Here is a 24,971-nt window from a genome sequence, read left to right as displayed (position 1 = left end):
CTTGATTGCAAAATTTGTACTTTTTAGCTCCCAGAGGATATAACAAATGACAGGAAGAAATTATAGTGAAGAATAGTGTAGAATAACTATAAAGAGCTGGAAGCCTTTAGCCATCTCAACAGAAGTGCACTCTTATTACGCTGAAAAAAGTGAATAATTTGGTTTCTTATTGCACCTTTCATCCAAGGATCTCAAAGCACTTTACAAACATTATTTTAAAAAGCCTCACAACACCCCTGTGAGGTAGGTATTTTAACCCCATTTTACAAATGGGAAATTGAAACACAAAGAAGTTGAGTGACTCTTTCCATTCCATACATGGAGTCACTGCAGAAAAAGCACAACAGCCTCTACATCCTTGATTGTTTCCTCCCTCTGTTCCTATCACACCCATATTTAATAACTTTTTTGGTAGAAGAAATGGCCTGCTGGTTTTAGTGTAGGGAGTCATGCAAAACAGCACCTTCCTTTTGAAAAGAAACATATACAGCATTTAGATTGAGAGATTCTGCAGAGAGAGGCAATGATACTTCAGTAATAGCAGCTACATTCCTACCAAAGGACAAAAACTTCAGAAACGAAATTTTCCAGATCTGTGGTTCGTGTATCAAATTACTCACTTTCTCCCAAGTACAGAAAAACATGATGGCTAAGAAGCTGCACCTGTATGTGGCCATGCAGGTTTCCTGCCCAGATAGATGGTTTCATTATCCAGGCAGCATTGCCTGCTTTAAAACACTTCACTGCTCTTGCCACTGCTACTTGTCAGTTCCCAAATCAGCATCCAACACTACTGCACCACCATTTTTCTCCCTGTAAGCTGTAAGTTGAGGTGTGCAAGCACATGTCTCCGCAGTACAGTCTGTGGTAACTGGCCTATGAGAAACATTTAGCAAGACAACGTTGGCACAAATGAATCCCAAACCTTTGAAAGTTACAGTATCATATGGGGTGGGGGGTTGTTTGCACATTGCCTTCTCCTCTGGGAAAATCTTATGAGAAAGGAAAACCAAGAGATGAAAAATGCAGTGAGCTTTCAACTTCTCCACTCCATACAGAAGAAACAGAGCACTGACGTGACTCTCCAAGGACCTAAGCAAGGTCTCCTACAAGTCTAAACTCTTCTACTGACATGGGGTTTGGATCAGAGCCCAAGTCTTTGAATATGCCTATTCCAGGGACACACTGAACACTGAAAATGACCTGTGCATGGAGAATCCTTTCTTCATCTCTACAAAAGTTTGTGACATTCTTTTACACTCTAAGTGCTACAGGTAAAGACCCAAGAAATTTGTTTCTGTAGTAGTTGGTTCCTTTATGGATCTTCTATACCTATGAAAGTCAAAAGATAACTATGCACTCAGTTACTTGATTCACTCTAACTCTTACATAATATCTCATTTTTTTCCACTTCTCCCTCTCAGCCTGCTAGAGTTACATACAATAGTTATAATAATAGGATTTACTGTTTAGACTCTCTTACCATAATGATAGTATTCAACTAATAACCAATGCTCAAAGAAAAAGAAATGAAGAGTAGAAGTCATTAAGCATGACAAAGAAGTTCTGAGCTGAAGAACAAAGCACATCACAGTAGGAGTCAGTATTATAAACTAATAGTGAGGACAACAGTACAGCAAACCCATAGAGACTTTTAAATATACTTAATTTGCTGGCTTACCATGCCTTTTCTTTCTTATTTTTGTATTATACTTTGATCTTTTCATTTTCTATAGGTTCCACTTTTTATCTGGTTTTGCTCACTGGAAAATAAAGTACTACTTTTTATTTTTTTTTACTTTCCCCTAAGGACCAAATGAGATCTTCATAGATCTCAACTTCTTTCCTGTTGTGGAGTGATTATTGACATATAAAAGCATTCCTTTTTACCCCTGCTTTTTGCTATTAAAATGTATTTTAAACAGAATATGAATAAATTATTTTGACATAGAATAAATGATAAGATTTAGTTTTCTGTATAAATTGCTGTATCTTTGTCTCAAGTTATAGTATAATCAATGTCCTGAAATGCTCCTTTTTTTTTTGGCTTCTGACACCCATATGACCTATTATTATGCCTCTGTCTATGTCAAACCTGCATGATTGGCATCACAATCTACAAATATTCACGTAAAGTATTGGCAAATTATGGATGAGTCCTACTTATAAAATTTGGGTCATCTATTATTCATCCATGTTTTCCCACTCTAAATCCCTATAAGCTACCTGTATCAGTATAATTTTGGAAAAGGATCTGAGGATTTATGACAGCTCCTCTGACAAGACCATGGCTGAGGTAATTTTGCTTCAAGTGTCAGACTGCAACAGCTTCTTAAAAATTATCTAGGTTCTGACTCAAGCCAGTATATTTCAGATTTTGTCATTTCACCACAAGGTGCTTCTGGCCTGTCTCTGACCTTAAGAGATGTCACATGCCACATTGCACTGGTGCCACGGAATCATTCAGCAGCTGAGGCTAAAAGGGACATAGGGAGGCTATCTGGTCCAACCCTTGCTCTAAAGAAGTGCCAGTTTAGAGCAGATTATCAGAGCCCTGTTCTGTCAGTCCAGCTCTGAATGTGTTCCAGGATGGAGATACCACAGCACCTCTGGGAAATATATTCCAATTTGACCCCGGTCATGGTGAAAAAATCATTCTTATTTCTAAACAGATTTTCTTTTGTTACAACTTCTGTCTCTTGCATCTTATTCTTACACTGCACACTTACATCTCCTCTCCACCACCCCTATAAGTAGCTCAAGACAAGCGTAAGTTCTCCCTTTACCCTTCTCTTCCTCAAGTGAACAAATTGTTTTTTCTCAGTGTCTCTGTACATCATGTGCTCCATCTTGGTTGTTCACCATTGGACTTCAGTATTTCAAGACTTTCTTGTGCTGATGAGCCCAGAACTGGATTTATTGCTCCACATAGAAAAGTCTAAGTGTTGCATAAAGGGGAATAATCACTTCCTGCAGACTTCTGGTTACTATCTTCAGTCTTTTTTATCCTGACAGCTAAACATTATTTCTAAAAAGTCAAAAAGCAATGAATTTGCTGGAGAGCCTTTTTTTTCCTCCCCATCACAGAGACAGCAGAAAATACTTTTGGGTTATGTACAGGCATCGCTTTAAGTAGAAAAGGTCCCCTATTGGTCTGAAGCCTGCTTATTTGGTTTGCAGTTATTGGCAATATTTGGTATGAAGGCATATGTTTAGGTTTTAGAACAAACTTGCTGGGATTATCTGTGAACAAAAGTAGATATGCTGTGTTTGCAAGGGCAATACAATATAGCCCATCTGGTCCACACTTCTTTGAGAATCAGGTTCAGGCAGCCCTTGTTTTAACCTGACTTCTGTCAGATGGCTTTAGCTGATGGCTGGTATTCATTTCATCCTACTTTTTCTCCCCAGGAAATGTATATGAGGGAGGGGAGATCTTCTGTCTCCTAGCCTTATGACGATTCAGTGGAGTTTGGCAGTTTCTTGCTTTCTCTCAGGTTTCCACAGCTCAGCAGGGCAGCAGGCAGTGAGGAAGCCAAAGCTATTCTCCAGATACTGAGAGACAGCAGGGAGACAGCAGGGGAGTAGAGGACCAGCTGCACTGACAGCAGAGCACCCACTCAGAGAGCTCTTGGTACAAAGCTTCTCATTGGGCTAATACTAAGACTGCTCAGGAGACAGTGACCTGTGCCTATACCCCCTCCACGATTATTGCTTTACACAGGATGCAGCCTGAAGAACACATTTTCAGTCCATACAGCAACATTTTCTTTCCCACACTCAAATCTCTGTGAAAGACAGGTTGGGAACTTTTAGTATAGGCATATATCATCTCTCTTTACTGGTTTTGTTTCAGTTCAGATCTCTGAACTCAGTGTTAGATGTCCATACTGAACAAGTCTCCATATGAATCAAAGATCTAGACTCCATTTACAGGAAATTGACAAAAACATGCATCCTGGGATATGATTTTTCATTCTAAGCTGGGTACCTAAAGTAGATTGGCTGGATTATTCCCTAAAAGTGACTATTTCTCTTGATTGTTTATCAACTAAATTGATGGGATGAATCCTATCCATAGTGCTTTTACTTAAAACTTTCAAATTGATCCTTGCTGAATTACAATGCAGAGAGGAAGGAAAGAAAAAGCTACCCAAAAGGAACTATCTTTAGGTTGTGGATGAAGTTGTGACAGGAAATGCTGGTGTGGATGGGATAGTATGGATGCTTTGGATGGGATAGATAATTATGATTGCATGATTTACATGGAGAGAAATATGTCTTGATGGATGTGTTTGAACTCCATTGTAAGTTTAATTACTTTTTAATAGTTGTGTTTGATTATCAAAGGAAGCTTGTTTGTGCTTTCATATAATCTGAGCTGACTGACAGAAGGGACAGAGACACACATCACTATCATTCCACAGGATGAGAGAACTACTCAAAATTGTTAAAATTTTTCTCCCTAAACTCAATGAGTTCAGTGCAAAGGAATCTGGAAAGACAAAGACATCTATGTGCACAAGTGCAGGACTTTACTTCATCTGAAAGTTAAACTTTTAATTACAGTGGTTTTACTTTTACTTCTCATATCCTTATCCAGATTTTTCATCTACATCTGCCTCATTCCCCATCTTTTCATAACAGAGAAGGCTTCACAGAATAAGGAGAAAGTAAATACAAAGAATTCTTTGCCTCTTCAGTTATAACCATTCTAGTATAAACTAATTAGGGACAGAACACTAGACCAAGCAGTGGCATATGATTTTTCATGCTGCTTCACGGTTAGTGAAGGCCTGGCAAGATTTTTACTTCAGTGACTTAGCACCTTTCCAAAAATGTCCAGACATAGTGAAGAGGAGCTGGTTAGGGACCACCCCAAGGAGTTGGAATTTGGTAATCCTGTTTTGGAAGGTAAAAGTTTAGCTGTATGCACTGATGTCATGTAACAGTTGAACTCAGCATTAAATGAGTGGACTATGGTCTGTTTTATTTATTTACATAGATACAGTCTAATTGCTGTGATTGAAGACACAAAAGCAGGAGAATCTGTAAGCTGGGGAAGCACACTGTTAACTGTAGCTTGGGAAAGAATGAGTAGGCAAATGTGAACATATTCTTTTAACTACACGGATTAAATTTGCATGGCAAGGTTCTGGTAGCAGGGTGGCTACAGGGGTGACTTCTGTGAAAGGCTGCCAGAAGCTTCCCTCATGTCCAACAGAGCCAATGCCAGCTGGCTCCAGGATGGACATGCTGCAAGGCCAAGACCCCCAGTGATGGTGGTAATGTCTCTGGGATAACACATTTAAGAAATAAAAAAAAGGTTATTGAGTAGAAGACAGTGTGGCTAGAGAAGAGCAGAGTGAAAATACATTAGAGGAACAACCCTGCAGACACCAAGGTCAGTGCAGAAGGAGGGGGAGGAGGTGCCCCAGGTGCTTTAACAGGTTGTCCTGCAGTCCGTGGTGCAGATCACAGTGAGGCAGCTATGCCCCTGCAGCCACCCATGGAGCTCCATGGTGGAGCTGAGATGCACCTGCAGCCCATGGAGGATCCCAGATAGGAGCAAGTGGATGCCTGAAGGAGTCTTTGACCTGTGGGAAGCCTGCAGTGGGGCAGCCTCCTGGCAGGATCTGTGGCCCTGTCAGAGAGGAGCCCACACTACAGCAAGTTTGCTGGTAGGACTTGTGACCCTATGGAGGGTGACACTGTTCCTGATGGACTTCACCCCATGAAAGGGACCCATGCTGAGCAGTTTATGAAGAACTGAGGCCCGTGGGAAAGGCTTATCTTGGAGAAGTTTACAGAGGACTGTCTTCCACAACAGGGACCCCACAATGGAGCAGAGGAAGGATTCCTTCTCTAAGGAGGACGCAGTGGCAGAAACCGCATGTGATGAACCGACTATAACCCTCATTCCCCATCTCCATGCACTGCTAGCAGGGAGGAGGCAGAGACTGGGAAAGAGGCTTTGTTTTACCTCTCATTATCATACTCTGATTTTAATTAGAAATAAATTAAATGATTTCCCCAAGTCAACTGTTTTGCCTGCGACCGTAACTGGTGAGCGATCTCTCCCTGTCTTTATCTCAGCTTAGGAGTGGAGCGGCAATAGTGGCTTTGGTGAGCACCTGGCATCTGGCCAGGGCCAACACCCCTACATCATGCTACTGCAATCAATCAAGACCTGTGGACATCAAAAAAGAGAAAATTACATTTCAGTGGTGCAGCCAGCTCTCAGCTAGCTACAAAGAGTCTTAGTTTCTATTGTTTATTTGCTATCTATATTATGTGTACAGGGGGCCTATGTGACTGGAAGTGTCTAAGAAGGAGATTAGAGCACCAGACACCTGTCAAATGCAGGAAATATATACTATGGTAACAGATATAAGCCACCTTTTTGTGTCACCACAGCATCTGCAAAGGTATTTCCAGTGACGTTGTTCCAACTGCCTGTTCACCAAAAGACCACACAGTGCCCCCATTTTAGAAATTGTCAGCTTCTCCTTTCTATGAGGGATTTCCCACTGCTGTTCAGACGTGCACTGCAGTATCTGTTCTGATGATGAAAGCTTGTGTCTCTGAAAAAGAGAGTATTTGCTTGACAAATGTAAACGCCTACATATTTACACAGCTTTCTATAAATTTTCAACTGAATATATACCTGCCAGCTATGATGGCAGCGGCTTTGTTGCCACTCTCACAGTGCCTAAATTGACTAGAGCAGCACAGCCTGGTGCATGGCATCTATGCTGAAACTCTATCCTCACAGAAACAACAGGCAATGAAGCGGATTAATCAAGCAAGTAACAACAATAACCAGTTTTCCAAAGTACACACATGTAGATACAGAGAGAATCTTACTCTGTACAAAACTAAAACCTGAATCTGGTCCCAGGATGCTCCAGCTCGGAAGTTATTTGGCTTGAGTTCATTGGTGAAAGTAATGTACATGAGAAAAAAATCAATATCTTTACTTCTGCCTGAAATTAATTTTGTTTTTATTTTTTTCACCCTAACATATTTTCACGTTCAATTGCCCTCTGTGTGATTATTTTTAGGCTCTAATCTCATTAACTTAATTTTCTGTGCACTGAAGTATCTGAGCTACTTAGGAGTCAATGGAATTAATCTATCCAACATGAACTTCTCCCCTCTGTACCTTTGTATCTGGTACCGTATTATGCTCTATGGCTTCAAAATGAATTTATTGAATGGAACTGCATCAAATCCATTCCTAAAACTTGGATAAACCGTGTATGTTATTTACACGCTGCCTATATTCTCAGTGACACAAAATTTGCAGATTTCAAGCAAAACACATACTTGCCAAAGGACAGTTATTCTTTCTTTAATGAACACATTGCTATTAGTTTTAGTTATACATTTCTAAACAGTGAGTAATAGTGGCTCATTCCTGTTTGTATCCTATCCATAGATCAAGTGTAGTTTAATAATCCTTGTTTTCAATATTATAAAAAGTCTGAGAGAGTCTATACCTTTTGGATGGGACTTTAAAAGTGCTCTGCCTGTTTCTAGTGCTGATTCTACTAATGACAATGATATAAAATTCCATCATTAAAGTATAAAGACACAGTAAGTTATATCACATCATGAACTATAGGAAAATGCTCACATAATACTAGGGAGGGGAAAATACAACAGAAAAGACTGTGCTGCCTTGCTGGTGGGTGTGGGTATTTTGTCTAGCCCTCTTCCACCTTAAAGCTTTTTAATTGTTAATTTAAAGATTCTGCATAATGCAGATTCTAGACTGCAGCTTTCACGTCTGTCATTTCCTGCTGTCTGGAAAGGAATCCTAACAACATATTTCACTCGGTCTCTGCAGTACTCCCATGCTGACCTCCACGTTTTCCTGCAATCTTTTCTGTGCATAAGTCCTGTCCTCTCTTTTACACTTGGAACTCATTGCTTCCATTTCTGTCAGAAGACATGCCAGCTACTAAATCAAATTTATTCTTAAAGTCATACCATATCTTTAATTGGGATTTCAACATGAATGACTTACAAAAAATCTTACAAATAGCAGCAGTAATTTCAACACTTTCAGATTAGACTTCTCACGTGGCATGTTGTATAGAAAGAAACAGTCATATTTCTAATTTTCTTGGCGATACATCTATGATTGTCTGTGGCTCAAACCTGGAGACACCTTAACACTGATCAGCTGTTCAAGACTCTGCTTCTACATGCACAGAAACAGCTCCAGCCTTAAGAAGCTCTCCACCTATCTGCCATTTAAGCCCCAAAGGATTCTAGACATTAGGTCTTTTCATACATAAATTCCTAGAGAAACCAAATCCAACAGGTATGCTCTAACACACACCTGAAAGAAAAAGGCTTCCCATAAACTGTTGCTTTGACTGCCTTGCTTGATTTGTAGCCAAGGGGAAAACAGCCTGTTTCCTTCATTTCCTCTGCTTACTCCTTCCTGCCCATTGCCCAGGTGAAATACATTGTTTAGTGGGTCACTTGTTAAAGAACTAGACAACAAAGAGTGTAAGTCACGGTTTATGTGGATTCAACACCACATCTCCCATAAAAGTTTGCTAGTCACAACAAAAAAAAAAGGCTAAACTGGATTCAAGCTCCATTGGGATGCAGAAAACAAAGAGCAAGTCAAGCCATAAGATGGTTAGAGTGTCCTTGGAGAAAAGACAGAACCTAGCACATCCTGCTTTCCCAGAAGAATGGCCTTTGGTCTATGGCAGTTCTTGAATATTTTTTCTAGGGTGTGATAGAGCTTTATCAGAATGTGTAAGAGCTTTGCTTATGCAAAACAGTCTCTGGCCTAGTCTCCAACCATCTGTCTTAGCCAAGAAGGATATGTGGCATTGACCTTCTGCATCACCTCACAATTAAGTCAGGTGACCGTGTTACAGATTGGGACAGGATTTCTGCTCTGTTCCATAGTGAAACATTCACTTCACTTCACAAATGTAGCAGGATCCTTGGATCCTAAGAAAGGATTCCAAAGAAAGGATTGCTGTTTCTATTCACCTAAAAGTTGTCCTTTCTGACTGTATTTTCAGAGAAGGACATTCATAGACTGTGCTCATTAGATAAAAAACAAACACTACTATGAACTTTAGTACAGCTTTTGTAAGTTCAACTCTAGTCCTATTCCTAACAGTCTAGAAAGAATGATCTGTTATTCTCTATTTCCACTATTACTTTTTAAAATATATTTTGCTCCTACTGATCTGAGGGCAAAGTTTTTTTCAACATATTAAAATAAAAGAATAAACAATTTCTAACGTTCCACTGGATGCCAGCTTTTAAAATTGAACATAAAGAAAATGTTTTAATTATTGAAGATGACAGAATGACAGCCTTCTGTAAAAACTTCAGCCCAGTTCTTTACAGGGTGTCCAAGAAACTGTTTAGCAGATGCCTCTTATTTATAGAGAATTTCTATAATAAGTGAAGGCAGTTGGTGAAACAATAGATTTGATACAATAGAAACCAGAAGAAAAGCAGTTGCACAGCATGCCTTGAAAGCATATATGACAAGTAAGGGATATCATCACACATGCTTTGGAAAATGTAAGGACAGAAAGATAACCTGAGGTGGGCTTGGGCAGCTTTACAAACCCTCCCGTGTAAGGTGACTGGAAGTGTTTATGCCACACAGACCTTTCCCCTGTTCTGTCAGTAATCCATGTATGTGGAGTGCAGGGAAGAAAATTCCTGCTTGATTTGCTTGCTTTTGTGATTGTAAATTCAGCTTTTCTGTGGCTTCTTCCTCCTTTAGTGTCACAGCAATATTATTACTTGCTCTTCCTACCAATAGTATAGCCTGCAAAGTTAAGCTTTTGGCATGACAGAACTATTAGATGATGAGTTCACCCAATAAACCCCCGTTAAGCCTTGAGCTGTCAATCCTGTTAACTTTCCCTGACAGAGCCATCACAAATTTTTGCTAAAGCAGTAATATTTCCTGCACAAAGCATATAATATCTTCCAGGTTTCCACGTGGTATTGCGGGTACTTGGCACACTTAACGTTAGTGACTCTTCAGTACTTTCTGCATGAAGCCTTAATGTGCTGAATAATTCTGAGGATTTCAACAGTGACCAAAGCCAGCCTCCTATAGGTGGCTTCTTTCCTATCATTAGTTCTCTTTGTCTTATGCTAAACGATTTGGCCTTCCTTGCCATCTGACTCACTAACTGTAGCTCCCATAGTCTACTCTCAAAAAACCAAAAAATCTCCAGAATACATTAATTTACAGAAGGGAAAATACCTCTTATGGTACAAAAGGACTGTGTCATATGTGATATAGGTGACAAAAGAACAAAACTGAATTGTTCTGAAATCTGTAAAATATGGAACAAATGGTTCTATAATAAAAAAGTATTCAGGATTACATACATATGTTCATTACACATCAAAGCTTTTGTTTCAAAATAATGCTTTGTTAGGTTTATATATTTCAGTTAAACAAAATTTCTGTGACTTGAGGCATTTGCTAGGACTGCAAATTTGATTCATGAGAAGAGATATGGATCAGAAGAAATTATCAATCCAGTCTGTATATTTATTTTGTTTTATTATCTCCTGGAGGTACTCTAGTAGGGCAAAATTAATTCTACAGCTACCAAATAAAGTTCTCCACTTTTCAGGGTAAAAAGCTACTATTTGTGTTCACTCTGTTAGCACAAACACTGTAAGCCCTGTGGGAATTGTGAATTAATAGGGTGACCAAAATTTGCTCTTAGAGCTACTCTGTAAACCCAAGAGGAAAAATAGGAACCTCTAATACTGACCGAACAAAAGTTATTTTAAAGTATCATTACATCTGTAGTGTCAAGAAGGATTCATATGGAGTCTGTAGTCACTGTGTAAGCTGCAGTACAGTGTGAGCAGTGCAGTCTGTGAAGCAGCACTGAGAAAGGCAAAGGAATTCAAAGAGAGAGCATGAAGAGTTTGGTTCTGCACAACCCGTGAATAGGTTTCTAAAAGTGACATATCCCAGATGTGAGACCTTCTACAAGAACACCAGGTCATTATGTTTACAAATATGGATGCAAAGAGTTGCTATATAATCGAGTTCACTATTGGTTCTTTAAAGCACAACAACACATAAGCAACCTGCTTTTTGGCACAGTTGTGCCAAAACCAGGAGATCACTGACAACAATAGAGAGTCTAATTGAGAATAGGAATACTGCTCTAAGACTACATCACTTCAACTTCTTCTTCAATCCATTTTATTCCAAAAAGAATTAATTTTCCTGGATGATCCTGCCAGACAAAAAATGAAATAGGCAAAATAAAGGATCCACTCAGCATTTCTCTGCAGACAGAAGGATGCAATGGAAATGCAGAGAAGGCAATGTCTACAGTGTCTTATAGAGGACTGTAATCTGCAAGAATCCAAAGCAGCACTGCTGAGACATGCGTCCTTTCCAGACCTGCTGCTCTGGAAAGACTCAAGAAAGGCTTGGTAACAGATTAGCCCTGAAACAATTTGACATTACAATGGGTCCAACATCTCATGTTCAGCTAACACTGAAGGAAAGGCTTTGTTTATTAAAATTACAAACATGCAATCTCATGCCATATAAAACAGTTTCAGAATGAAGCAGCATTAAAATCAGATCTGGTGCTGAATTTGTTCTATGGTGCTTTTACTAAGGCCTTTAGTTCAGACCCAGAACTCCTTAAGTATCCCAATGTCCTATACAGAATTCCTGCTTACATTAACAGAATTTGTGTATGGCAGAGATCTATAATCTGCCTCGTCAAAGGTGAGTAATTTCTTTACACTGCATAAAACTGTAATTGAATCATTTGCTCTTGAAGGATCAGATATTTCATATTATCCTTTATGGCCTTTTATTCGTAGGAAAGGAGATAAAGATGCAATCTTCTACATGAGAATTATACTTTAAGTACATTCCTAACTTTAAACATGAAGGTTAAGATGAAGAGGGCTACGGAAAGTTTCTAGACGCAGCCCAGAAGGTTTACTGAGCTACTGAGTTAAATGTTCACATAGAATGAAGTTTCCTAAAACAGTTCTTCAAGGGAAGGAACAGTTAGGGATGACGTGCAACACATCACATCACATCACGTAACTCTGCTGGCATAAGGCTACTCTTGATTTCTCTTGATGCAAACAAGCTCAGTATCCGACACAACCTCACTTCATAGAATTAAAAAATAATGTTTAAATAATGCTGTTTAATAAGTTTAAATTATATTGTCTATGAGCAGCAAACAGTAAAGGCCTTGAGTATGGAACACAGCAGTAAGGAAACGTTTACTAAACTAACACCTAGTTATATTTAAGCAATCAGCCAACCAAATATAAACATGTACTAACAGTAATAAAATGATCTGAACTTTTCCCACAAGAACTAGAAGTATCCAGAGGGTATTTACCAGCTAGCTGTTTCCCCACCCTACTCCAACAACCCTGAGGTTTCCAGCTCTAAACTACCTATTCCAAATCTTTTAACTGCATTATTTCCAACAGAAGTTTTCAGCAAAAATGCTTAGCCTGAGTGTCTCTATATGAAATATGAACAGCTAAACAGCAGAACATGTTGTAATCCACGATTGCATCTTCAATGCAAAAAGGTGTTGATAAAAGTTCTTATGAAGTTGTTCGACCTAATGACTCCCAGGCTGGAGCATTTTGTACCTTGACCAGAAAGACAATTTTAACTTCTTATCCAGAGGAAACCAAAGCAATGGCCAGGATAAATGTCTTCTGCAGCAACTCTAGGCTTTTCCTGTTCTTCAGATTATTATTAGTGAGACACTCTAAACACAGGGTATCTTCTTTTATTAAGGTACAATACAGCAATAGACTTTAATAGCAAAGAGTTTAAATCTGCTTTGCCTTGTGAAACTTCAGGTATTTATTTAGCCTTCTTTGGCTCTGGAAAATGCACTTTTTTCCATATACATTGTCCTAAGCAGGGAAATTATGCTTTCTGGCTTATTAATTTAAAGCTGTAATTTACTTCTATTAGGTGTTTTTCCTGTGAGCTGCACATGAGCCTAGCTCCCTGCTCTGATTAATACCAAACACCTACTGTGTTCACCACACAGATGACCACTTTCCTGTTAACAGTTTAAATAAATGAGTATGATTAGTGGTCAGCAGGCTGACAGACGACCTTGCTAATATAGATATGTTGTCTTCATTTTATCAAGGTGTTCACTTTATCAAGAGTGTTTTCAGCAGCATGCACAGCAGGAAAGATGCATGCCCCCATGCTTTCCTCAGTGCCTGTGCTTCTTTCATCTTTTAGACTGATGTTTGCATCTCCTCTAGCTCAGAGGACGTAAGTGCTTTGGAAGCAATCTGCTGAGAGGATCAGGAAGATTCTGGGGGGTCCTAACAATCTTATTAGAGGGTATAGCTGGATTTCTTATTTTGAAGGTCTATCTGTCTGTGGAGTTCATGCAAGTGAAAGAAAAAACACAAACATACTATGAGATTTTTCAAAATAATCCTAAAATTTAAAGAGAGATGGTTTGATTTGATGATCTTAGAGGTCCTTTCCAACCTAAACAGTTCTATGATTCTGTGAAAGATGCAAACAGATGAAACATGTAATTCTATGTACATATGTAGGCAGTTAAATGCCACTCTGATGCCCAATCCCATCAGATCTCAGAAGCTAAGTAGGGTCAGGCCCGGTTAGTACTTGGATGGGAGGACTCCTGGGAATATCGGGGGCTGTAGGTTCTGGTCCCAAGGACTTCACTGTCACTGTCCAAGCTCGCTCAGCCGTGGCAAATGAACCTCAGGAACAAAGGGTGGGGTCAGTTCTGCGCACGCTGAGCCTCACCTAAAAAATCCACTGTGCAGGCTCAAAGGACACACCCACGTGGGGAGAGTCCTGCCCAAATCTTCATTTGTGAAGCCGAGCCATCATCATGTACATATGCTAGTTTTTATTACTGAAAAATCTGTACTGTGTCTCCTTTGAATTCCAAAGGTTCTCAGCAATTGTCATCACAGGGAAGGCGTGCTCCAAAGAATCCTTTACTCTTAATCCTTCCCATTTGTATTGCAATTTACAAGTTATGTTATCATAACACAGGTCATCTATCGGTCCTTTTTTCCTGGGATATAAGGGAAATAATAAAGATTTCTCTTTCCTTTAGTGGACATGTTGAACATAAGGGCTTCTCGAGTCTCTTCATGCATGGATAGATATCTGTTCTTCAAAGAGATTCAGATTTAATGGAAATTTGAAGAGGATATACTAGCCATTGATGGACAGTTTGAAGCATTAATTTTGGTTCAAAGGACTGTGTACAGAAATACAAGCACAAAATTTGGGACCCATCTAAAAAATTTGGGGTTTTTTTCCCTTTAAATTTTAAATTGTTATTTTGAGATTTCCGAGACTATTTCTTTAGGATACAGCTGTGTTCTCCAAGTCCTTTAGCTTATCAGTGACAAGACTACAAAGATGTGATTTTCAAAATGGCTGTGATGGTTTCAGTGAATGCCCAAGTATTTTCCATAAGAGCTGTCTACCTACATTACCTTTACATTATCTATATCCTCTGAGAATCCGATCTAAAATTCACTTTCTTTTAAACAAAATATGTATGTGCAATGACATGCCAGTGACGTACTTGAGTTTCCCAGGATTTACCCTTTTCTAACAGCTTTGATTTGGTCTAAGAAACGGTAACATACCTTACCCATATGCTCCTCCCCTCTCCTTCCCTGCCCTCCCCTGTTCCTTCCACTACAGCTCTATGCTATATTTGCTGAGGAATTCCTCTGTCACCAATACTTAAGATTTTAACTGTTTTGTCCACCTAGGCTATAGTTACCTACAGAAATTTTCTGAACTGCTGTCATCTACAGCACCCGTCAGAAACTTTTTTGAGAACTGTGCAGGCATCCTGGTGACCAGTGGATAATTCTTCATGCTGTTTCTAGGGACAGGAATACTAAGACACATTCAGGCCTCCTGCAAAGGTGACTTATAAGGTGGTTTGCTACAATATCTACATTGCAGTGGGCAGCAAGTGATTGTACTAACTAAATTCATAGCTGAGAGACGTAATTCTCCATACAGTCAACAGATAAAGAGTCATATTTAGACCATAAAGTTTAAGAACTCCTAACTTTGCACTTTGTTTCCCCTTGGAAAATCAACAGTCTAAATTTCTCCCATGTGTCTTATGCTACAAGCAGAATAAAGCACAACATCAGGACCCCTACTGGAATCAATAGGAAATAAACTACCTTAAAAAATCCAATTTTCTGATTAGTTTCTACACATCACCAAACCCAAAGTGCTCCATTCTTTGCTCCTTGGAATAGACATAAGGAACTCCATACTACCTTCCTCATTAATTGCTAGCAATTCTTTCTTGTAAATCATCTGTGCTGTAAGTGGGACTGTTGCACTGTGTTGATACTCAGAAGGATCATTAAATACTTTTCTGATAAAATACTATTATCATCTGTCTGATTTTATGAGGGATTTTTCTTAATGACTAATCTTTTATATAGAATATATGTATTTATTAATGTCCATTCATTGCTAGAATAGCATGGGATCCAAAGAAGAACTTAACCCATAAGTTTTAATTCCAAGTAATATGCAGAGCAGCTAACAGAGCTACGTTTGTAAATTTTTTGCAGTTCTTAACCACAGCCTACTATATATGGAAGGAAAGCAGTCAAAAGCAATGTCAGCCTCTTCACATTGATTAGGACCACTAACTACATGTGTAACTGTGTTGGAACAAGTAAACCACTGTGTTTCATTATAGAAAAATAAACTGCGTGTCAAGCCTGCTGGCTTGGCAGAAGCCATTTTCTTGAGCTCTTGAGTTTTGCTTAGGGTTTTTTTTTCCTTTAATCATTTTTGATGGTGTAGATTCAAAATTTTTAATGTTAGCTGAAATCACAGCAGGAGTTGCATCATAACCTAAGCACCAACAAACTCAGTCACCATTAGCTGTTAAAGAAGCTACTGGACATCCTGCACTTGCCCAACAGGAGAGCAACAACAGTTGCACATCAGCCTGATTTAATACAGCTTCTCTTCCAGGTTCTGAAACAGCAGAATTCCCTGCAAAAGGAAATGGCTTCCCTATCGCATCAAACTCACGTAACTTTTAGACTGACCTTTTATTCTCTACCAATTTTGTGGCAAATTCAGGCAACTGAGGAAATTCCACAGATGCAGTACCTGAGAAAATGCTTATAGCCACCCATCTGGCCACCATCTTGCCCAAATGGAAAGAACACTTTCAAAGTCTTTCTTTTAAGATCTGACCTTACAGAATGCTGAAACAAAAGTCATACAACTTTCATACCTGGTTCCTAAGAGGAATCCAACTGAGGAGTGCTGAAAGCTTTTCTTATATTTTTATTGGTTAGAAAGGTGAATCTACCCAACCAAAAACGTGTTCCCTGGAAATGGGAACAAAATACTTTTTAGATAGCTCATTAATTTTTGCATGATTCCTTCATTTCACCCCAGTGCATTATGATGTCTGTCATCAGCATATGGACTCTTGAGTAAATGGACACTGATTACATATTTTGAAAGTACTGGTTATATAAAGCCCAATATCCCCAAAAAGGAGAAAGTTGAATAGGTAAATCACATTGCTATTGCATTAATTTAGTCACCTGTGTGTCTAAATGGCATTTATGCCATGGCATGATAACTAAAATATATAAACTTTAGAAGGACATTACTGATGCAAACCTGTCATTCGCTATATTTTTAATAGAATCAACTAAAGCACACAGCATTTAAGGCTCAAGGAATCAAAGCATATTATTATAGTTAATCCTGAATAGTTTCTTGGGGTAGGGTAGTATGGGGCAAAATTTTTGAAGTGAAGAGGTCCATTTTTACTCACAAAAACTATCTGCAAAGTTGTGACAGAATTTATGTGGGCAATCGTTGACATTCTATAAGCAGATCTAGCAAATACACTTGCAAATGCTCAGTACAGGCACCCAGCTGTAGCTGCTGCTTTGCTTGTACCTTCGTGAATATTCTCCTGGTAACTGCATGCATTAATCCACTACTAGGATTACATTTTATGCAAGCATTTTTAGCACAAACACACCTCCACCCTCCTTGTTTGAAATGTGAGTGCTGGTGTACTAAAAAATATTTGGAAGACAGACTTATTAAAATAAATGTTAGGAGAACACAGTGGGGTATATTTTCAGTGTGGAGCAGAGAGATTTAACTGCATGACTTCCATTAGCTTTAATGAGAACTGCACAGCTAAATCCTCACACACCACACTAGAAGATTAACCCAGAAAACACGTATTGTTTACTTTTTACTAATACTCTGATTATTACCACGTTCTTCCTCCTCCTCCTCTTCTTCCTCCTCCTCTTCTTCCTCCTCCTCTTCATCCTCCACATCTTCACCTTCCTCTTCATCCTCCTCTTCTTCCTCCTCAATCTCCTCTTCTTCTTCTCGATCTATCTCCTCATCCTCCTCCTCCTCATCACCTTGTTCCTCATTATCATCAGAATATTCCTCCTCTTCTTCATCCTCTTCCTCTTCTTCCTCTTCCTTTTCATCCATTTCCTCTGTTCCATCAGTTTCATAGCACTCATCTACCGAAGAGTTGTCTGCTTTAACCACAAAGGGTTTTCTTTTGGGGGCTGGTTCTTGGGGTTGTTTATCTTGTGTTTTTCTTTTTTTTGCCAAAGGACAGCCATAAACACTGCACAAAAATAAAAGATGCAAATTATTACACTATCCTCCAGATTTCATGTAGTCATATGTTCTATTTCTACACCATGATTAGTTGCTGTTCTCAGAATGCATGTTTTGAAAGCAAAATGCCTCTTAGACAATCATGACCAAGGGACAGGACACTTACAAAACCTGTGAAATTGCAAATGACTATTATTTTCCTGAAAATGTCGTATGAACATGACAGCATAACAGTTTCAGAACTGATACAAATGTGTGTTTTTCCTTCTCATTCTTTTTTCTCTTCTACATGTTACACTCTTCTCTAAGGCAGACAAATACAGTTTCAAAACCAGCAATTTTTTTCTACCTGTTAGCTATCAGTACAACAATAAAGAATAAAGCAATGCTTCATAATTTTGTACTATTCAGCAAAGTTTTGATTGTGTGCAGTTAAGATATGTTTCAATGCTGTTAAAGTAATAAAAATATGACCACATTCTTAATGCTGTTGTTTGCTGCAATTGAATTCTGCACTGTTTTGCTCTTTTATATGCTACAAGGCTGGATAAATGCGAAAACAAGCTCCACAACACAATCAAAACCAACAGTTTTCATGGCCAGTGTTGCAAGTATTCTCACATTAAAAAATAAAATCAAACAATAAACAAAATCCTTTCTCAATGAAGGCAGTCAGACTTTTCAAAATTGAGTACCACTTCCTCATCAATAATTCTAATGGATTGTAACATAAACAGTATTTCAGAGTACTGGTCTTCTATTAGAGTAGCCACTTGTTTCTCAAAGGCCATATAATCCTTGTTTGTTGAATCTGATCTGCCTTGTGTAACCTCTATACCCTGTGCACATACACATTACTTTTTGTTCAAAGAATTTCCTCTTTGGACTATTTTATTATGATATTATAAACACTACTCAAGCTATATAGTTTTTTAGCATTCTTCCTGTGATGAACTAGTTCTGGGATATTTAAACTGTTCTTTATAGCCTTTTCTCCATATATACTTATAACTTTCCCATTTTACATTATATTCCTGACCCCTTTATCCCAATGACAAAACAATGAGGATCTCTTATCACTTTCTTCCACTCAAATGATGCTTCTTATTCTGTTGACAGACCACTGAGAAATAGGAGTTTCCACCACATTTAGTACTACAGATGTGCTCTGTGGGGTGCCTTCATGCTCTTGCTCTTGGTCTAACTTAATTGCATCCCAGCAGCTACTCATCCCCATTACTTAAACTGCTACTTAGGTAAAAACAATTTCATTTAAGCACCCAATCATTTTATTTAAGTGCCTAACTTAGGTATGGTTTTACCTAAATTTTAAATCAATTGTTCACAGTCTGCCTGGCAAACACATATCTAAGGAACATACAGTCACAAGAGATGGTATTCATCGTGGAAAACCTGTTAGGGGAGACCTTCTCCATGCAACACAGGCAGCTCGCTCCCTGTGCAGAGACCACAGGGTCTTCTTTAAAGTCTAATCCATCACGCCTAAAAACACCTCCCTCCATTAACACTACAGAGAAATACTGAATAAGTTTTAAGTATGCCCATCTAGCCAGATTGCAATGCACCTCACTTGGGAGTGGGGTGGTAGTTCTAATGGGAAATGGCTTCCAGACAACAACATCAAAGTTGAGGTCTGCACTGGTGCAGGTGAGGAAGGGAATAAATCCACATCCTCCAGACTCTAGAACCATGCTTCATCCAGCGCATCATGCAGCATATTCTGGGGAAAAGCTTCCTCTTATAGAAGACGAACCCTGGTGCAGCTGCATGCAAGAAACACTGATACACCACAGCCAAGCAAAAGCCCAAACCTTCACCAACTTTAAAAGCCATAAATCTGGAAAAAAGGGAAACCTTAAGCTTCTGGTGTTTTCCCTTTGGACTGTATTTGTTCCTATTCAAAGATGCTTCAATGCAAAACCTATAAATGTACCAGAAATCCTTGCCCCTAGATCACCCCCTACTGCTCTTTGCCAAATGACTGTCCTGCCCCTTGACCTGTGAGTCCTCTTCTTGGTCAGGCCCCAGCTGCCCAGAATCAGGAGGAAATGTAGGACATATTTCCATGGAAAATATCCCACAACATCACAGTCGAGCCAGAAACAGGAATGCAATCTCCATCAGTCTGGACAGTGCATAAAAACTGGGGCGAAATGGAAGCACTCTCTGTTATAGTTCTGACCACTCCAGGTTTATTTTGGTGCTTACCCTGGTACTATGGGGTTTCAGTAACTGCCTATTAAAACTCTCTATAGGGTGCTCTGAGAGAAGGCAGAAGAATTTTCCCTCAGAAATGGATTTTCAGACTGTATGTAGAGCCCGGGGAAATGGCTGGAAAAGCAGGGAAGAACCTGTTCCGTTTAGGTGTCTAACTGAGGTTGTATTCTGGAAAACAAGAGTGGGTCACATCCTGGGGCTGATGCAGATTTTAGAAACTTTCATACCAGTTCAATATGGTTTAAGCAGACATGTTAACATTTACTGAATGGATGTGTCTTTCTTTCTTTCTTTCTTTCTTTCTTTCTTTCTTTCTTTCTTTCTTTCTTTCTTTCTTTCTTTCTTTCTTTCTTTCTTTCTTTCTTTCTTTCTTTCTTTCTTTCTTTCTTTCTTTCTTTCTTTCTTTCTTTCTTTCTTTCTTTCTTTCTTTCTTCTTTCTTTCTTTCTTTCTTTCTTTCTTTCTTTCTTTCTTTCTTTCTTTCTTTCTTTCTTTCTTTCTTTCTTTCTTTCTTTCTTTCTTTCTTTCTTTCTTTCTTTCTTTCTTTCTTTCTTTCTTTCTTTCTTTCTTTCCTTTTTCCTTCTCTTTGTGATGCATATTACCCTCACTATACCTTCTTCAATGCCATTATCATTAAATTACATTTTCTAAAAATCTCGATCTTTATTTTCAAAGATGTGAATAGACAGCCCCAGAAATCTCCAGGATTTTACTTCTTCCTCTTAGAACATTGTAAGAGGTAAAGATGACACTTCAGGCAGTCTGAGTAAAAAGGGCACCTGTAGATGAGTATCTGTGAAAATTTTTGGCCACTGGCATTCAAGTAAACTTGAATTTTTAGTAGAATCATAGAACAGTTTGGTTTGGAAGGAGCCTTAAAGATCCTGCCATGGGCAGGGACACCTTCCATTAGATCAGGTTGCTCAAAGCCCCATCGAATCTTGGCCAGTTTGCCATCTTAATACTTTTTCATAGCTCTGTGGTCTTAAAAGTTTGTGAGAATCTAAGGCATTATTTGGGATTCAAGGCCCCCTGGAAAGTGCATAACTGGCAATGGAAATCAATTCCTGTTAGCTGCCTGAAGACTTTGATGCTTTTTTAAATCTCCTTAACTAACTATTTGAAAATCAGCTTGTGAACTTGACTTTAGTTTATAACTTTATTAATCTATTATCAGCACCTTTGCTCATAGAGTTAAAATTGAGGACACACCAGCAACTAAAAAACCAAATATTTGTATATTTCAATGGTTGGGTTCAACATTAAGGCTTGGTAACATGTAATTTTTCCAAGGAAATCATTTATGCTAGTTCCCAGAACCACAGAATGGTTTGGGTTGAAGGCAACCTTAACCATCTAGTACCAACCCCTGTGCTGTCGACAGGGACACCTCCTACTAGACCATATTGCTCAAGGCCTTGTCAAACCTGGCCTTGAACACTGCCAGGCTTGGAGCATCCACAACTCCTATGGGCAGCCTGTTCTAGTGCCTCGCCACCCTCACAGTGAAGAATTTCTTCCTCAAATCCAACCTAAATTTTCCCTCTTTCAATTTGTACCCATTACTCCTTGTGCTATAAATGGTTAAATTTGACTCAGCTTACGTAAACTCCTGATTAATCTGAATTGGCTATTCCATAAGCCTGAATTTGGTTTTGTCCATTCTTGGATTTATACTTAATAAAGCTACCATTGCAATGGTTTTTCTTATAAAAACCTTTAAAATACTGTCTGGGACTGGCTTCTTTCTGCCTTTCAACTCATGTATCTTACATATACCCCATGTACTGTAGACTTCATAGACTGAGAGAGTTAAAAAAAATCCATCTCTCTCAGAAACCTGGGAAACAGGCCACCAGACCTGAAGCCTACTGTTAAGCTGCCCTATTTTTTTCTTTCTTAACCTGCTCTGTTCTTATCCTTTGTTTCATTAATTTTTCAGATTCTGCCTCCAGGACACTTCTCTCTGTTTCTGGCATGTTCCCCATGGTCTCTCCTGAGAGCACACCAAGGGGAAGGCAGCGCTGGTTTCCCAGCAGCCTCTGCCACCAACTTCCCCTCCTGACCACATACCGAGCTGACAGTCTCTGCCACTGACCTCTTGTTCCTCATATATTTGTGAAATCTGTTATTGTTTGTCCTTATAGCTCCTGCAATTTTCTCTACATTTTCAATTTTGGTGTTTGTGATCATCCCCTCACTCGGTTATTTTTAGCCTTGTTTATCCCTGCTCAGAGCAATGACCCCACTGATTGATGTGTCTTGTGTTCCTTTATCTGTTCTTTCATTGCTCCCTGTATTTCCCTGGTCAGCTGTGTTTGTCTTATTTTCCTCTCACGCTTCAGCTCTCTTGGCCTTCAGCAGAGCATGTATTTGGGCTTCCTGAAACACACTTTTGAATATTCTACACTGCTTTGCTGTGTGCCTCAGTCATTCCTGGTTTTTGGAATCTGTCATGAATAATTCTTGTGGAAATAATGTTACTGAATTTCATAGCAATAAGCTCCAAGAGGACATACAGAAATTAATAATTGAAGAAATGGAAGAAATAATATATGATTTTATGCTCCTTAGTTAGAAGATGATTTGTGGGTTTTTTTTAACTCTCATGCAGTTTTCCTCCATTGAAAACCTTATGATGCTACCTACTGATACCTTCAGTAGGACTGTTGTTCAGGAAATGCATGTCTTACCCAGGACTGAACTTCTTGATTCTTAATACACTTTATTACTAATATAATTTTCAGCATAATTATTATGTTTACTACTTCCAATCTATAAGAATTAACATAGCTATTTAATTATATATATAGCACAGGACCAAAGAAATACAAGGGATTTCCTAAATCAGATTACTGATAGTATTTTTCCCTCCATGACAAACCAACTCACACACCAAAGTTGGGCCATGACACCTATGTTTGGAGGATGTTTTCCTCTTAGAGAAAAATGGGAAAATGAGAAGGGGAGATTATATGACTAATAAAGATCTGGTCAACCTTAAATACCTTTAGTTTGGATAAAATGATTCCTATGTGCCACATTTACCAGCATTCTTTTTTCATTTCTATCTCTTTTCTATTGAGTCTATTATTTGAGTCTCCTACGATCAAAATGAAGAAAAATAAGATGATGCCAATATTATACTCTAAATCTGACTAATATTTTTCTTAGAGAATTATTACATTTTTCTTTTTTTTTTCTTCCTTAGTAGTCCATTGAAAAATCTTACAAAAGGTTTTTTCAATTTAAAAAGTGTCTCAACAAAAGTGTCCTCATTCTTTCTTTTTTTCAGGTGAGAATTAAATTTAATAGAAACCAAAACATTTGGTAGGTTATAGAATCTAAAAATTTGCTAAATAAACAACTAATGAGGTTATCAAAAACTTTAAATGAAGCATTTAAGTATCTGAAGTGGCACTAAGGTGGAATTTGATCATGTACAGTTGAGGATAGCAAATTAGGAAAAATCTGCTTGGAAGCAAACTTCTGCTTATGGCTTCAGGCAGAAAGTTCCCAAGGCACTTAAGCTTGTCCCACTGGATAGCCCTAAGTATCCCTTTTGGTGGACTAGGGTAACTTCAAAGACCCTATCTGCAGATGAAGACTTCCAGGGTATTGAGAAAATAGGTGTTTAGCAGATATGACCTCTAATAAATCCAATTTTTTAATTAAGAATGTGCAAATCTAATTTGCATAACACTGCATTCTCTTAAATCACTCTCAAAGCAGATACTATTAGCTTTAAAAGGCTGATACTATCAATTGATAGAAGTTGACCAGACAAAAAATACTCAGATTCCAGCAAGCCCTGCAGCTGGAGCTCCCCACATTCCAGAAGGCTGCCCTTCCCAGCAGACCATGCACTATTGTAAGGAAGGGCTGGTAACACTCTTGGTGAAGCTGAATCGATGAATTGATAGGAATGAAGCAATGATAATAAATTCACAAGAAGAGATTATCTCTATCTTAGTGGTTTGCCTCCTCAGTTGCAAGAATAAACTCTTTTAGTTGAGGATGATTTTCCATTCATACTTAAACACTGCTTCAAGAATGCCAAATTGCTACAGGAAACCCAGTGGACAGTGCTAACTGTAGGGTGGTGGTGTCAAACTTCTAGCGGGAAATTATTTTTGCTCTCTAAGTCACACTAGTCAGGAGTCTTTTCTACCCTACAAAAGTCCTACCTAATGCTTGTGTACTGTTCTGGCATAAGGGAGGTATTGAGTCAAACCTTCCCAGGCTGTGAAAGTTAAAGAACTTTTGTGAGTATTCCAATCACTAAACTATAGAGGAAAACACGGGAAAAGCAACAAGTCAAAGTTCACGCAAGACATGGAATTTTGGCGTCTTTTATGTTACAGAGATGGCTCATTGCAGCCTACAAGATGGAGCTGGGACACACTGGTTTGGTGCTTCCAGCCAGTTGGATTAAAATTCTCTGTGCTATGTGCTAGCATCCTATGTGCTATGAATCCCAATCCAAAAGACTAACTTACTGAAATCTGCTTTCCAGGAGCCTGCTGGCAACTGAGCTAGAGCCTTGAATACTGTTCCAGAAGCAGTCATGCTTCTTGTACCCATTGCTGAGCACTGTAGCATCTAATGCCACTTACAGAATGAAGCAGAATAGCTTTAAAATAGTCACAGTAACTTAAGTCAAAGTGAGAGTCTTTTATTTTATTGGATCCTACACATTTCCAGTGTGAAGAACCTCCCCACATCAATTCACTGAGACTCCAAACTGGTGTAACTGAACCCTGTGATGAACACTGACAAACTTAAGTGGCTAACCAGCCCTCTGGCGAGCAAGATCATTTCACCCATCACCAAAGTCTCTGCTCTTGGGATATGATAACTAAGAGGGAACTCTCAATTTTGTAATAACTAACCCATTCAAACAACTAATTTATTTAATTGGTTGAATGCAATAGCTGATCAGTGAGGAAAAATGAGGCACAGCAATATAGTTCTATGTGTTACACAAACACACAGGAAAACTCTCAGCTATGGAAAGCT

General features: G+C 38.8%; 1 protein-coding gene across 16 annotated transcripts in view; it reads right to left on the bottom strand.

The window, feature by feature from the left end:
- MYT1L (myelin transcription factor 1 like) overlaps nucleotides 1-24,971 on the bottom strand; it is a 298,788-nt gene that overhangs the window by 86,672 nt on the left and 187,145 nt on the right. For 12 of the 16 annotated variants that reach the window (XM_071548396.1, XM_071548394.1, XM_071548398.1 and 9 more), the window contains one exon: nucleotides 17,350-17,723. In XM_071548396.1, the coding sequence (XP_071404497.1) occupies nucleotides 17,350-17,723 (374 nt within the window). The remainder of the gene's footprint in view (nucleotides 1-17,349; nucleotides 17,724-24,971) is intronic. The other 4 variants (XM_071548397.1, XM_071548404.1, XM_071548405.1 and 1 more) reach the window with 1 other exon arrangement.

This window comes from Pithys albifrons, chromosome 2, assembly GCF_047495875.1.
Source record: "Pithys albifrons albifrons isolate INPA30051 chromosome 2, PitAlb_v1, whole genome shotgun sequence".
NCBI lineage: Eukaryota > Metazoa > Chordata > Aves > Passeriformes > Thamnophilidae > Pithys > Pithys albifrons.
The sequence above is the reverse complement of the archived record's forward strand: the minus strand, read 5'-3'. Positions and strand labels throughout refer to the sequence as shown.